The following is a 13,757-nucleotide window of genomic DNA, read 5'->3' as shown; positions in this document are numbered from 1 at the left end:
GAACTGGTAATTTCTTGTGCATGTTATATAGAGTTTATGTTGTTGAATATGTACACAATGCATAGCAGTAAATCAGAGACAAAACAAATTTCCTTGTAGGATGAGATTTTAAAATCTTAAGAAGCATGTATACAAGATTATGGTAGGCTTTGCTCCTTTTAAGGAATATACACAATTTGGTACTTGTGTGCATGTAATGAAAGTAGACAGAAGTCACTTCTTGACTTCTTTATTTGATTTTAACAGATACAACATATTTATTAAAATGGAATAGGGAAAATAATTTGATGGGGTTTTAATACTCTTCTTTCACTTGCAATACAAATTAGATTGCTAGTTTCTGCAATTTCATCCCAAACATTCTATTTACAGAGGCAGCCTGTGTTTAAAGTGACAGTTATGAAATAATCATTATCTTTGTTATTGAAACACCTGCCAATAAACTCATGCAGAGAGTTATGATTGCATCACTGTTCCAGTGATCTGGTATGACCAGATTTACAACCTGACTCATCTACATGTGCTTTTATCATCGTCTTGCCTTCTGCAGTTGTCATTTCTTGATTTGATACTTGTAAAACAGCTATCCAGTAGATTTTACGTCCTACTTTTCTCCATTACTTTATGTTAAGTAAAGAAAAAGAAAAATATTTTCCAAATATTTTTAATCCTCCATGGAAAGGTCACACAATGTATTTTATTTCAACAGTATAAAAAAAGTTTTCTATTGTTAAAAAATTTGGTAGTAGTAAAAGAAACTCCATTTGTCACATTTACACTCTACAATTTGTAGATACCTTTAGCATAGCACGAATACAGGCCACACAATTGATAACTGCAGCAGGAGATACAACTTTCTCAGAATTTCTTTCTGAGGATTTGTTCTTCCAGAGATTCAGTGCAGACATCTGAACTTATATTCATAGTTCATTTTATCTGAGCTAATGATTCTGTTATTATATTAGTCAATCAGTGAAGCCGTTCTAATTTAGCCTGTAGTGATTTAAAATTCCCAACAGTAGTCTGCACCATTAGCGTCGGGCTCATAGACTGAAGTTCAACCAGGTAGCAACTAACAGCATCCAAGCAAACATTTGTGAATCGTCGCCTGTAAAGAAAACATAGAATAATGAGGTCCTTTTTGTTTCTGTATATTAGAATTCATTTGAAAGAGAAAGTGAGCATTCTTTGAGTTTTAATGGAGTAACGTATCAGCAAGACATGTCAGCTATTTTTCTAATAACTATTTATTAGAAAAATTGATTTTTTTGAAATCTAATCTTGTGACTGAGGCATAATGGGAAAACAAATGAATCATTATTATTTATCTGATATTAAATATAAACAATAAAACATGATACAGTTAATGGCAATGTGAAATATTTAATATTTAGATATTACTTTAGATATGAATACAATCAATGTATAAGTTATTAATTTAGATAGTAATTTAAATATCTAAAATTAGTATCAAATCACAACAATTCAGGTATTAATATCTAAGTAGGTATTGGAATTAGACAACATTCACTATAGTTCTAATAAGTTAGAGTATTTAAATCAGCTGACCATAGAAGACCAAAAATGTGAGAAAAAATAGATGTAAACTCTGTATGTGAACCGGGGATATTTACATGTATATTTTCAAGAGAATCAGAAAAAATTATGGTTAGAAGAGTTACCAAGACTTTGCCTAGTTCTGCTCATTGTTTCTGAGACAAGATAGTTCTGACTGAAGTTTGTATAGTCTATTCACAAAAGTTGCCAAAGCTAGAGACTCCATAATATGCAGGCAACTTGTTCCAGTATATAGCTATTCTTTTAACTAGAAACTTTTTCTAATATAAAACCTAAATTCTTTCCTGTTGCAGACTAAGCTGAATTTTAGTTTGGGAGAGTGATTCATTGCCAACCTCTTAAAAACAATTTGGGAAGATCTATCCCCGTTTTAGTCTTCTCTTTTCCAGAATACAAAGACTCAGTGCTTCCAGCCCTTCTTCATTAAACAGTTCACCGCTTCATTCACAAAACACCCGATTCTCATTTTTCTCCACTTTTCCCAGATTCCCTCAAATTTGTCTGTACTACTCCTTAAATTATGTTGCCAAAATTTACAAAATAATCCTCTCGGTTCCTCATGAATCTTCAGTGAAGTGGAGAAAATTATCTTTACTGAAGTAGTTTATACGGAGGACCCTACAAGTTTCTACCAACTGGTTTTGAATGAAGAGTCTCAGTAATCACTGCTAGGAAAGAAATACTAAATTCACCCACAAGAGAAGAAAAGCTTTGGGGATTGCTGAAGTGCAGTCCTGTAGGATATTTTACATCTTTTACTATTTATTAGGATACAGTTGCCTTTCTTACCTCAGAAGTACTCTGCTTGGATCATGTACATATCCTGATAATAACACATGAATACACTCTAAAAGGTGTAAAGGCTTTTTCATTCTATTCCAATATGGGTCCTAAAAAAAGATTCCAAAATATTAAGGAGACAAATATTAAGGAGACAAGAAGAAAAAAAAAAGAGAGTGTGTGTGTGTACATGCAGATTGCCAGCTGTGGTAATTATTTATTCATTGTAACAAAAATGTAAGAGAAATGGGAATTCTGTCTTAATCTATATTAAGTCTATATTTAAGTACTACTTTGACTTTTGAGTACTAAAACATACATAACGCCTGATAGGCTGTAAAGTAACTGATTTTAGGAAGTTCTGAATTCCTTACACTGTAAGCAATCTGGGTAAAAATAAGCAAGTCAATTCTCTTTGTTTTAATTCTGTTTAAGCCTGTTGTACAACCCAAAAGTTAAAAATACGAATTCTTATTTTTTATGTTTATCGCATCAACAGATTAGACAAGAAACGGTAATATAGCGAATTTTAATCATTAAAAGGAAATAAATAAAATTAATATATTCAAGATATGCTACTCCTTCTGCAGCATAACAATTCTAATCCTATTTAATCCTGAATCAGCTTTAGGTGAAGTAAAAGGATTAACAATTTTCCTCATTCTTTAGGACTGAAGTGAACAAAATCAACAGGGGAAAAACGAGCAGCATTAAGAGCCTCTGAGTAATAAAAAAGAACAAAAGCTATGAAGTTGATATTTTGATATATCACACCTTACATTATTTTATGTTTCCCGCTAAAGACAGACCTTGATGGTAATTGAAAACAAAATTTTTATTTTGTGGCTATTTTGCTTACCCGTGCTTTAAACAACTGGTCATATACTTCAAGCAGCCTTGGCAATGGCACTCCAATTTCTTGCATGGTATATGTTACAAAACCTACATCCCAGTTCAAAGTGCAGACTTGTTGCTCTAGAAACTGCACTAAAAAATCTGGAGAACAAAAATAATGCAATGTTTAGATTCCAACTTGTTAATGGGAGTCTAGCAAAGAAAGTCATTTGAAAGTGATTTAGTCCAAGTTTAATATTCTGTCTTCCACACAGTTGGTACCTTTCTCCTCTGAAACAATGAAAGTTTCCCCCATTCTGCACTGAGGGAAGGATATAAAATGTAACTACCTCCAAAGATAGTAGTAAGCTATCAGCAATGCATGACAGGGATTACTTATACTGAGCACTTTATTACAGTTCTACCATGGAACTATGCTATTAGAAAAGTTCATTAACTTTTTGTTTCAGCACAAAAGAACATACTATCATTTCATTTGCTAGAACAGCCAGCAACACTACTGCATCTTTTATCATGTTTTAAGTGTCAGTAACAATTAACAATATATTGTTCAGCACTAACTGTTCTTTTTACAATATTTTAGTATTAGGTTTTTATATAATACCAAGTTGTCAAAATGTGAGCATCTCAAAAGCAGAAAGAAGCTCCAAAAAGGATCCAGAAATCTCCTGAATTCTGTTTTTAGAATCTGCCCCTGCAGTAGCAGTAGATACTTCAAAAGACAGCAGATAAATGTGGTTGCCTAAAATCAAATTATATGTATAAATACACATTTTTACTTTGTACTTTGATACAAATAAACTTTATTACTTTCTAAAATGGGATCTGCACAGCCATCCAAAAATAACTGTTGCTGCCTTCTATGCTTCATTTACTTCCCATCCAGGGTGAAAAACTGTAAATTCTGGTTAAATCCCTAGATAAATTCTAGGAAAAACTGCACTGTAAAAACTGTAATTGTTTTGTAAACATACAATTATACTGTGTTTACAAAATTAGAGGCCAACAGGAATTCTATTTCTACTTTTTGTCTAACTTCCCTCTCCTCAATCCCTTGTCAAAGTCACTGTAATAATGAGCAAGTATCACAGTGCTTTTGTTCTTACTTTCCTGGACAAAACTGAAAAGTACTACCCAGCGACTATAAAGATCAACACCATCACTACTGACAATTGAAATAATTTGTTGCTTCAGCTACAGCGAAAAAGTTAACAAATAACTACAGTAATTATGTATCACAAAATTATCAATATTATTTCCTTTTAGATATTAAAAAAAGAGACATTTCTTAGGTTAAAACTTTTTTAAGAGGCTAAAAAGAAAGCTGAGACCCATTCATGTAATGTGTATGTTTATTTACTATGCAGGCTAAACAACTTGCCTAAAGGAAAGTAACGAGGTGTGCCAGCATATATCTTTCCAAGCAATACCATCTTCAGACTAAGTGCTTGCATTCTGTCAGCGGGGCTCAGAGACACACTATCGCTCAACTCTGGAAGTGAAAAGAAATCACTTAGAGAGAACTTCAGAAAAAAAGTTCCACATTTATACACAACTACACTGAGGTACTTAAATTCACTGCTAACACATCGAAATCTTATGCTATTGTCAGTGCAAAATCAGCACGTGGAAGTGAAAATACAACTTCTTCTGATGTGTATGCATATATATTCCCAGATTTTGTTTCCTTGAAGTTCCATGCAAATCTACTTAAAAAAACCCAAACAAACCAAAAAAAGCCCAAAACCCCACCACCAAAGCAACAATAAAAAACCCACAAGAAAAACACTACCACATAGCTTTTCCCTCAAATCACTGTCAATGTTGTTCACATAAAGGCAACCTCAAGCACAAAATCCAACGGAAAAAAAAAAAAACAGGAAGAGAGAGTGAATTACCAACTCATGGTAAAGGGTGAGGCAGATTATCACAGCTGAGTGGCTAGGCGTGCAGAGCTGTGCCCACTACGCTGCTTCTCTATAAATGGACAAAACCCTTACACTTACACTCCTGTCAACATTATAAAAATGCTGAACTCCCTGAAGATTCTTTAATCTTCATCACGATAAATTTTAACATTTTAATTATAATTTCCTAATAGTGAAACCTTCAGACAAAATTTCACATGTATTCTGAAGTCCATATATAATGGCATCTAAGAACAAGAAGGGATGAAATGACTTCTTAAACGTTATCTGGAATGTGATTATTCAAGCCATACGTGCAATATGCTCCAACAGGTATGTAAAAATACTACTTTTCTGTCCTTTAGGCACACAAGCCAAAGATAATAACATTAACGAATTACTAGTTAACTACGCTTACCAACTACATTACAGAATAGTCCAGAAAAGATGCATCTCACTTGAACAGCGTATCAGTAGCAGCACATGGTCTTAAAAGCTTTGATTGTACCATTTTCCTATAGTTCTGGCTTGTACCACTTCTAGTCCATTAAGACCTACCTTTCTCAATGATTTCTTGCCAGAGAGTTTGCACCAAGATAGGATCAGAATGACCCGCACAGTGTATAATTGCAAGCTTGCACTCTGAGAGTTTAAAAGGGTCAGCAAATTCTCCATACAGCTGAAAGAAAAATTACCAGGCTTTACATTTCAAGCAGGATAAAAAGGAAATTCTTTATTTTGTATGGTAGACATCAGACTAGTAAAGGTGCGACTCAAGTAACTGTTGTCAAACACCAAGGATTTTTTTTTTTTTACTACATTTAGTTTCACTTCTTAACTACAATCCCCAATTTTTTATGAAGTTACAATTAATACTGTTAATTTTCTAACAATTTTCCCAGTAAATGAAGAAATGTAAGAGACTTAATAAAGAAGATAAACACATGGAAGAAATTAAGTTACTAAAGACTGAAGGAATATCAAAGTACAGAAGAAGATAGTCAAGGGTAACAGACATTCAGAGACCAAACTGTCTCTCTATTACTTTTCCTAGTCAGCATAGGATCAGTCTTTGCAAAGCATTTCTTCCCCCCAAATGTGATAAACTGACTTTTAATACAGAGAAATTTTTATCACCTTGGTTATATCCATCAGCTCAGCATCAAGCTGGGAGATTGCGTCTTGCACTGAAGAATGATGGGAATATTGCCGTTGTAATGTTTCTTGTATTTGAAGCTGGATCCTCGCAACCTTGTTTAAAAAGAAAAAATAAAATATTTCAAGATTGGAGAAATTTAATCAAAGCTTAAGAGTACACCCAGAATTAACTTTAACCTATTTAAATGTAGAAGTGTTACTGTCTTACATCTCAGAGTCTCCTATCAACTGCATAATTTTGCCATGTTGGGAAGAAAGCACAGAAAACTCTTTCTACAGAATTGGTAATAAAAATGTGCAACGAGACAAAGTGAAATAATGCCTTTACAGTATAGCTTAGATTAGTGTTTTTTCTTACTTCCATTTTCTCTTCTAGTTCATGTAGGAATTCACCATCTGCAGCTATGGAGGATATGGCAGTGGAACTTTTGGCACTCAAAATGGCACGTGCAATGTATTCAAGACGCTGCTGAAGAGAAATTTCTGTGCTGCAAAACAAATATGCAAAATAAAATTGGTACATAATATAATTATTTGAGGGTTAGTTATATTCTCTTTAGACTCTGGGAATTAGCATGTGTCTTCTCCCGATTTCACTAAATCGTGCAGGATGTTATCCAACCATGTAACCCCATCTTTGTTTCAGGCTCAGTTCTAGTGTACTTCTCAATCCACTGCTCCACAGTTATACTATCACATTATAAAATTCTGTGTAAGAAACGACTACTTAATACACAGTACTTACAACAGGAAATACATTGCAAGCTAATGTATGATACATAAAATAAACATATAATTTCTTTCCAATAATGGCCTGGATTAAAAGCTAATATATTCCATTCATTTGAAAATTTTTTAGCAAACATCCTTGGGCATTGGTCTTTTCTTGTCCTTGTCCTTTCCTTAAAATACCTACACAAAAGGTTTTGATTTTAGTTTGTTTGGTTTTTCCCTGATTACCTCAATATGTGCAATAGATCACACACAATCCATACCTATGCAGGTCAGCCAACTTAGCCAAGACTCTGGCTGCATTACTAAAATTTCTGTTCTTTTCAAAGTATCTCCACAGTAAATCCATATAACGGACTTTGTTTTGGTCAATCTTGGTCATCCGCACAAGGTAGGGTTCCAAAAAGGGGGCAGTAACCTGCAAAAGTCATAAAGATAACTTTTATATTCTTGCTCTCTCCCCTTTTTTAAAGCATCAGCTTTATTACAGTTAACTCTTCCAGTTCAGTGGAACCCTCCAACAAATTATTTCGTTGTATAGAGATGAGCTCACCTGTAACAGTTTGTCTGCCAAATCAACTTGTATCAACCAGTTGTAAAGTGCAATACTGAAGAGTTCATCTGTTGAACGCTGAGCCAGCTTTAGCATTTGTTCAAACTAAGGGAAGAAAAGGCCAAAGCTGTTATTCCAGAAGTGGTTACATTACATCAAGCACTGAATACGTATGCGACAATACTTCAGTTCATGTTATTTGCATGTCATCATTTATATGAACACTCTGTACATAAAAAAGCCAATTCATGACAAATCTTGACTTTTATCTATTTTGCTAAACTATTCTGTAATTTTAAAAAAATAATAAATTCTACACCCCTTCATATCACACTACTTTCTGGGCTGCAGTCATGATTTTTTGTGAGTTTCTTACATGGTGCCCTGCTTCTTCATTGCTTAGCATGTTGGGGTCAGATGACAGTACTGGAGGACCTGGCTTTTTGGGTACACTGGGAGACTGAGGAGCAGCTTTACTTTGATTCACTAACTCTTGAAGGGTGTCAGTGATACACTTGTAGCTGTTCAATCTGTAAATAGAGCAAAAGAAAATAAAAGCCTCACAATTTTCATTGCAACTATCTATGAAATACTGTTCTCAAATGTTGTTATTGTATGCCTTTGTAAACACAATTACTAAAATTTAGAAGAGGTCACAGATTATTGTCAGGTAGTTGCCACAATCTAGTTTGTTTTCAATCATCTTTCTAACAAGTACTTCTGTAATGTTCAGATCACAATGTTTTCTGCATCTATCAGTTTACCCTCTGCTCCAGATTAAGCTGGTGCCATATTAATGGTAATCAAGTACAGCATACTGGGCAAAAACATCTAAATTGTGTCTCTTACTACAAAATGCTTGTTTGTCATTACCCTGCATATCGTCCCCGAGAGTTACTTTTCCAGTCACTTGAAATAAAGCACCCCAGGTAATGGTAATAAGGTATTCTGAAAACTTGCCTCTCTTGAAAAGCTTGGAGTCCAACAACATCCTCTTCTGGTTCTCCATTTTTATAGAAATGAAGACCAAGACCTTGGGGATCTTTTTTCTCAGCAGCTGTAAGAGAGAGTTCTACTACTCCCTCATAGAAACGCACTAGGAAAAAACCAAAAGATATCACCGTTCATTATTGTATTAAATCTATGACAAAATGGTAAGTGACATCAAACACTTTCCATTTTAGCAAGCAAGAAAAAATAAACCTTAGTCACTCTGGTGTGTATTGTATAAAGGTTTATGCCCGTACCTAACCTGTGGGATTATAAACAAGTCTGAAGTTACATATTTGTACAAAGGTTGAAATCTTCACTATTACAACAGTTATATCTACATTTAAATTATGTACTAGCTTCTACTGCACGAAACAGGATTCATAACCATCTTTCAGACAGCATATTTGGTACAAAACCTTACCTGCAAAAGTACAGTCATTTACCCTCTGCTTACATACAGCCCAACAATTTTCCTAAAAACATTTTTACCACATAAATGAAACAAGTGGACATTGCAATGTGAAATAAGTGGATGGGAATATTTTTATACAGAAGTGGGTTTTTTGATTGGTTGGTGAAATCTAGAAAGGCTTTAAACAAGAACAGGTTGATGGTTGGTGAAATTTAGAAAGGCTTTCAAAAAGAACAGGTTGACCTATATTAATTGTAAGAGCTATTAAACTGTTTATGGTAAAACGCTGTAAAACGAGTTGAAAGTTAGTAAACAAAACAAACAAAAAAGAAGATGGCACAAAAGGATACCAGAGATATTTACCAGAACATGATCAGTGATTGCCTCTTACCTTGCCTATATTGCGCACAGACATTAGCAAGATCTACTTGATTGCTGATCTTCTGGTACTCTTTCAGTGACTCTCTTAGCATCTTTTCTTTTTCCAGTTTGCTTTGAGCCTGTCGAGACCGCTGAAGCAGTTCATTTGCCTGAAGACAAATGATGGGAAAATGGAAATTATTCACACAAACACATCATGAACAGATCATGGATATTGTTGTAAGTTAATGTGTCATTATTCCAAACTTCAAAGCTGAAACAGTAGAAACATCATCCTCTCAAAAGCACTCTCTCGTCACTTGGTAACACTAAGTTTCTAGCAGAAAGACCGTACAACAGCAATAGAGAGAAGGGCTTAAGACTTAACCAACTGATTCCCTGTTCTCCCCTCACTAGTTACTTTTTTCACATTTATTTGAAGAGCTTCGAAGAGTGAAGTTCTTAAACATAATTACCTTTCCACAAATTCCATGAACGTAGGCAACAGACAGAAAACAAGAAACTATGCTGAGGAAAGACTGGAGTAAGAACACCTTTTATCAACATCAAGAAGACAATTTTATTAGACATCACATTGGAGGTAGAGACCCTATGAACACTACAAATAACTGCAAATGCTTCAAATCAGAGCTCGCATAATTTTCAGCGTTAACCAACTACAAGACACAAATATGCACATGACCTACCTTCATTAGTTGTTGTGCTCCTGAAACTAAATGAGCATAAAGTTGGGCAGCCTGTAAATCATTATCTCATTTGAACACGTTCTAAAGTTGTGCTGTAAAATCTGGAAGCGCGCTTACCTTGGAACACACAGCATCATCAGTGCTATAAAGAAGAGGACAGATATCTTGCAAATGGGCAATGATGCCATCCACAGCAGCATTATCTCTGATATAACAGTTTATGAGAGAAGCAATGAGTGCTCCAGTCAACTCTCTGTCTCTAATTACCAAGTCTTTGAAAGCAGTAATCTTCAGATGTTCTTGAAGTTCCTGAAGATAGACAAAATTTCATTAGTTTACCAAAGTTTTTACTTTATTCTGTTTAGAAACTTTACAATATTACAGCAACAAAATTAACTGTTTCCAGTAAATAAAAACATACAAAACTCCAATGACTGAAGTGCACAGCATAGAAATACATTATTTAAAATATACATTATATAGCAAAATGGAAATAATAAAAGAAGCCCTATCAATGAAGGCACTAGACTCTTGGATGCCAAAGAACAGTGAGAACTCCTCTGAGCAGACTTCCTCTGCCATCTTCACCATGCGTCACTTTTGTTTCACATCTCTGTGAGTACGAATGGAATTAGCAGTTCCCCTTACTTCACACGGCACTGTCAGAATGCACACTCTGTGAGTATGTCACAGTTTTTAATAATGGGCACCATCTGTGTACTGTCATAGATGAAAAAAATGACATGCATAAAAAGGAGGAATTTTAAAAGTTTGAGGTCTATACTCTTTATGCTTTTTTGTATTGAACTACATTGAAGTTATTAATTTTTTTTAATTACTAGGAATATTTGCTCACATAGAGTTGCCAGTAGTGTCAATGTAGTGTCTATGGATGATCACTAACAGCATGAAAATACTATTACAAAAACTTTAAAACTACTGAAGACAGAGCTAAAGGTTCTATTTGTTAATAATTAGATAACTCCTTGTCCAACACAAGAGAAAAGCTGCCTGTTAGAAATTGTGCTAACTCCCCAAAGCAGCTGTGTGAAGAGCTCTAGCTTCTGTGCATTTGTAAGGTTTAAAAATTGTTCCTTTTATCGATAAAGAATACAACTTCCCAAATAATCTGTTTTCCTATCAAGTGCTAGGACAGAATGCCTAGTATTCAAATTAATAGCATCTTCAAGGGCTGCATGCAAATTCAACATTAGCAAAGGGTACACAGCAGCAGCACTCATAGTTCTGTAAGTTTCCTTCTTTACAAACGAGAGGCTGAAAGAACTGGGGTTGCTTAGCCTGGAGAAGAGAAGGCTCAGGGAGCAGTGTGTGGGATCTTACTAAATATTTATGAGAAGGTGTAAAGAAGGCAGAGCCAGACTTTTCTCTGTGGTTCCCAGTGACAGGACACAATGCAATAGCCAAAAGGAAGCAAAGGAAATTACATCTGAACGTAAGAAAAAACTTTTTTACTCTAAAGGTGGTTGAACACTGGAACGGATTTGCCCAGAGAGGCTGTGGAGTCTCCATCTTTGGAAGTATTAAAAACCTTACTGGACACAGTCCTGGGCAACCTGCTCTAGTTGACCCCACTTTGAGCAAAGGGGGCACATAATCTCCAGAGGTCCCTTCCAACCTCAGCTGTTCAGTGATACATTCTGGACCCCTACTGACACAAAAGTGCAAGGGTTTGAGACTCTACAACCCTATTGCTCTCCACTAAGGCAAAGAATGAATTCCTCTCGGCTGGACAACATCGGTCTATTCTTTTCAGCACATTTTGCAGAATATGCTTAAGGTGAAAACACAGTAATTTATATGATTCGGATCATACCTTCTGAAGCTCCCCTACAACAACACTGAATTGGTGCTCACACAGCAACTTCCATAAAGCCAATGCCTGACAGGTTTTGCGAACAAGCTGCTGGATACCTTGAAGCGAGGTCTTCTCAGTTAGTTGTGCCTCAGCTGAAAAGGCAAAGAGATAATTAACTGTTCTACATGTTTCAAATTAGCATGTAAATTTTTGAGGTTTTACATAACAATCCCCTTAAATTTCTATTTTTTTTTCCTCTTCCATTCTTGATTAATGCTGTCTAGCTCTCTGTGGAGGAAAATGCCATGTTAACATTTCCCCAAAACAAATACCATCTGTTAACATTTATTTCAAACTATGCAACACAGGAGTACTTTCTAAAAAAGAAGTATGCCTTCGTGTGAGTGCACTGGATTTAGACATCAGTCTTAATTTTTTGCTTGTTTTTTTCATAAATAGTTATTATAAATATATTTATGATTAACATAAAAGAAATAAAAATAAATACATATTCCCTTTTTGTTTGATTACCCGTATTTGCTTTTAGAAAGAACAATTACAATTACAACTTTGGTCAACGCTGTCTACACTACCTTTAAAGGAACAATACCTACTCTGAAAAATAGTAACATTTAAATCTGGTAAGATGTATTATATTCACTGAAAGAATAATATGGACATGCTTATTACATGCGTGGAACATAATCACAACAATTTATGTCTTTACTTTTGAGTGCTTACAGTTCAGAAATGAAGCAGCAATAATTATATTGTGTCATTTAGCAATCCAAAAGAGTTTATGGGCTTTGGAATGCATAAAAAAGAAAAATAGAATTACTAAATGTCTACCGAATTCTACACAATGACTTTTAAAAAAAAATGTACATTCACACTATTGAAAGTGAGCAGTACAGAAAAGAAGTAGAAATTAAACCCCAGGATTATACCCACGTGGACCACAAGCATCTTCAATTCTGTATACACATCAGCAACACCTCCCAACTTGCCTGCAAGTGCTGAGCAAAAGCTACACCATAGGAGGACATGAGTTCAAATGGGCTGTGACAGGCCTCTTATTTCTAAACAAAGTTTTGTAGACATTTCAGTGACTGTAACTTTGGCAACTTGCATTACAGTATTCCTTTTTAATAGGACAACATAGTCACTTGTCTCACAAACGAATTGCTTAACAATTGCTATCCTGAAAATATAAATGGGTATTGTAATGAGGAGATGAAACAATCTTATGAAATATGGAGAACATTAGGAAGGAAAAAAAAAAGGAGACAGGCGAGTGTGCAAAGAAGCCTCTAGTTTTGTATTTCAAGATTGTCTGAATTGAAATTTAATTCTTTGCATGAGAGAGAGTTTAAAAGTGCTTTAAAGTTCATGCACTTTTATTTTAGCATAATAAATTGAGAGGTACAACTTGTGTTTTGCAGTGGCTCAAGACCACTAGATATTCTCCTTTGTGGACTGCTTTAATTAGTTACAATATTAAAGCTTTCAATATCAAACTGAAAGGTAACATCCGCAGCGTGTGACACACGAATTCTCTTGCCAGTCAGCCTAAAGGCTGGAATGTTTCTCTATCTAGATTTGAGTTGTCATTCTGGGTATATATTTCATCTCTACTACAGTTGTATGTAAATGATTTTCTCACATCAACGTCACTGCAGAAGCACTGCTCCTGATGGAACAATATGATACGGTATGGAAGCAAAAGCAAGGTGCTAGCAAAGTTAGTTTCCAAACTACAGTGCTTTTTCTGAAGAACTTATTACCGAGTATGGCATAATGATTAATGTCAAATTTGTATGGAAAAAAGTCATTTTTATTCAGAGGTTTTAACAAACAAGAAAAGTGAGAAAGATAACATCCAAAAGCACCATTCCCTGATACTTCC

General features: G+C 34.8%; 1 protein-coding gene across 2 annotated transcripts in view; it reads right to left on the bottom strand.

Annotated features, from left to right (window-relative positions):
* Positions 1–659: 659 nt before the first annotated feature.
* NUP155 (nucleoporin 155) overlaps positions 660–13,757 on the bottom strand; it is a 32,239-nt gene continuing 19,141 nt past the window's right edge. Inside the window, exons 22-35 of one of the 2 annotated variants that reach the window (XM_075136562.1) lie at positions 11,870–12,003; positions 10,153–10,344; positions 9,360–9,498; positions 8,524–8,659; positions 7,940–8,093; positions 7,564–7,668; positions 7,274–7,428; positions 6,637–6,766; positions 6,258–6,371; positions 5,679–5,799; positions 4,595–4,705; positions 3,218–3,354; positions 2,368–2,468; positions 660–1,108 (exon numbers count right to left, since the gene is read on the bottom strand). In XM_075136562.1, coding sequence (XP_074992663.1) covers positions 970–1,108; positions 2,368–2,468; positions 3,218–3,354; positions 4,595–4,705; positions 5,679–5,799; positions 6,258–6,371; positions 6,637–6,766; positions 7,274–7,428; positions 7,564–7,668; positions 7,940–8,093; positions 8,524–8,659; positions 9,360–9,498; positions 10,153–10,344; positions 11,870–12,003 — 1,868 coding nt within the window. In that variant the 3' untranslated portion in view covers positions 660–969. Of the gene's footprint in view, positions 1,109–2,367; positions 2,469–3,217; positions 3,355–3,817; positions 3,956–4,594; positions 4,706–5,678; positions 5,800–6,257; positions 6,372–6,636; positions 6,767–7,273; positions 7,429–7,563; positions 7,669–7,939; positions 8,094–8,523; positions 8,660–9,359; positions 9,499–10,152; positions 10,345–11,869; positions 12,004–13,757 lie in introns of those variants that run through there. The other variant, XM_075136563.1, reaches the window with a different exon arrangement.

Source organism: Calonectris borealis, chromosome Z (assembly GCF_964195595.1).
Source record: "Calonectris borealis chromosome Z, bCalBor7.hap1.2, whole genome shotgun sequence".
Taxonomy (NCBI): domain Eukaryota; kingdom Metazoa; phylum Chordata; class Aves; order Procellariiformes; family Procellariidae; genus Calonectris; species Calonectris borealis.
The sequence above is the reverse complement of the archived record's forward strand: the minus strand, read 5'-3'. Positions and strand labels throughout refer to the sequence as shown.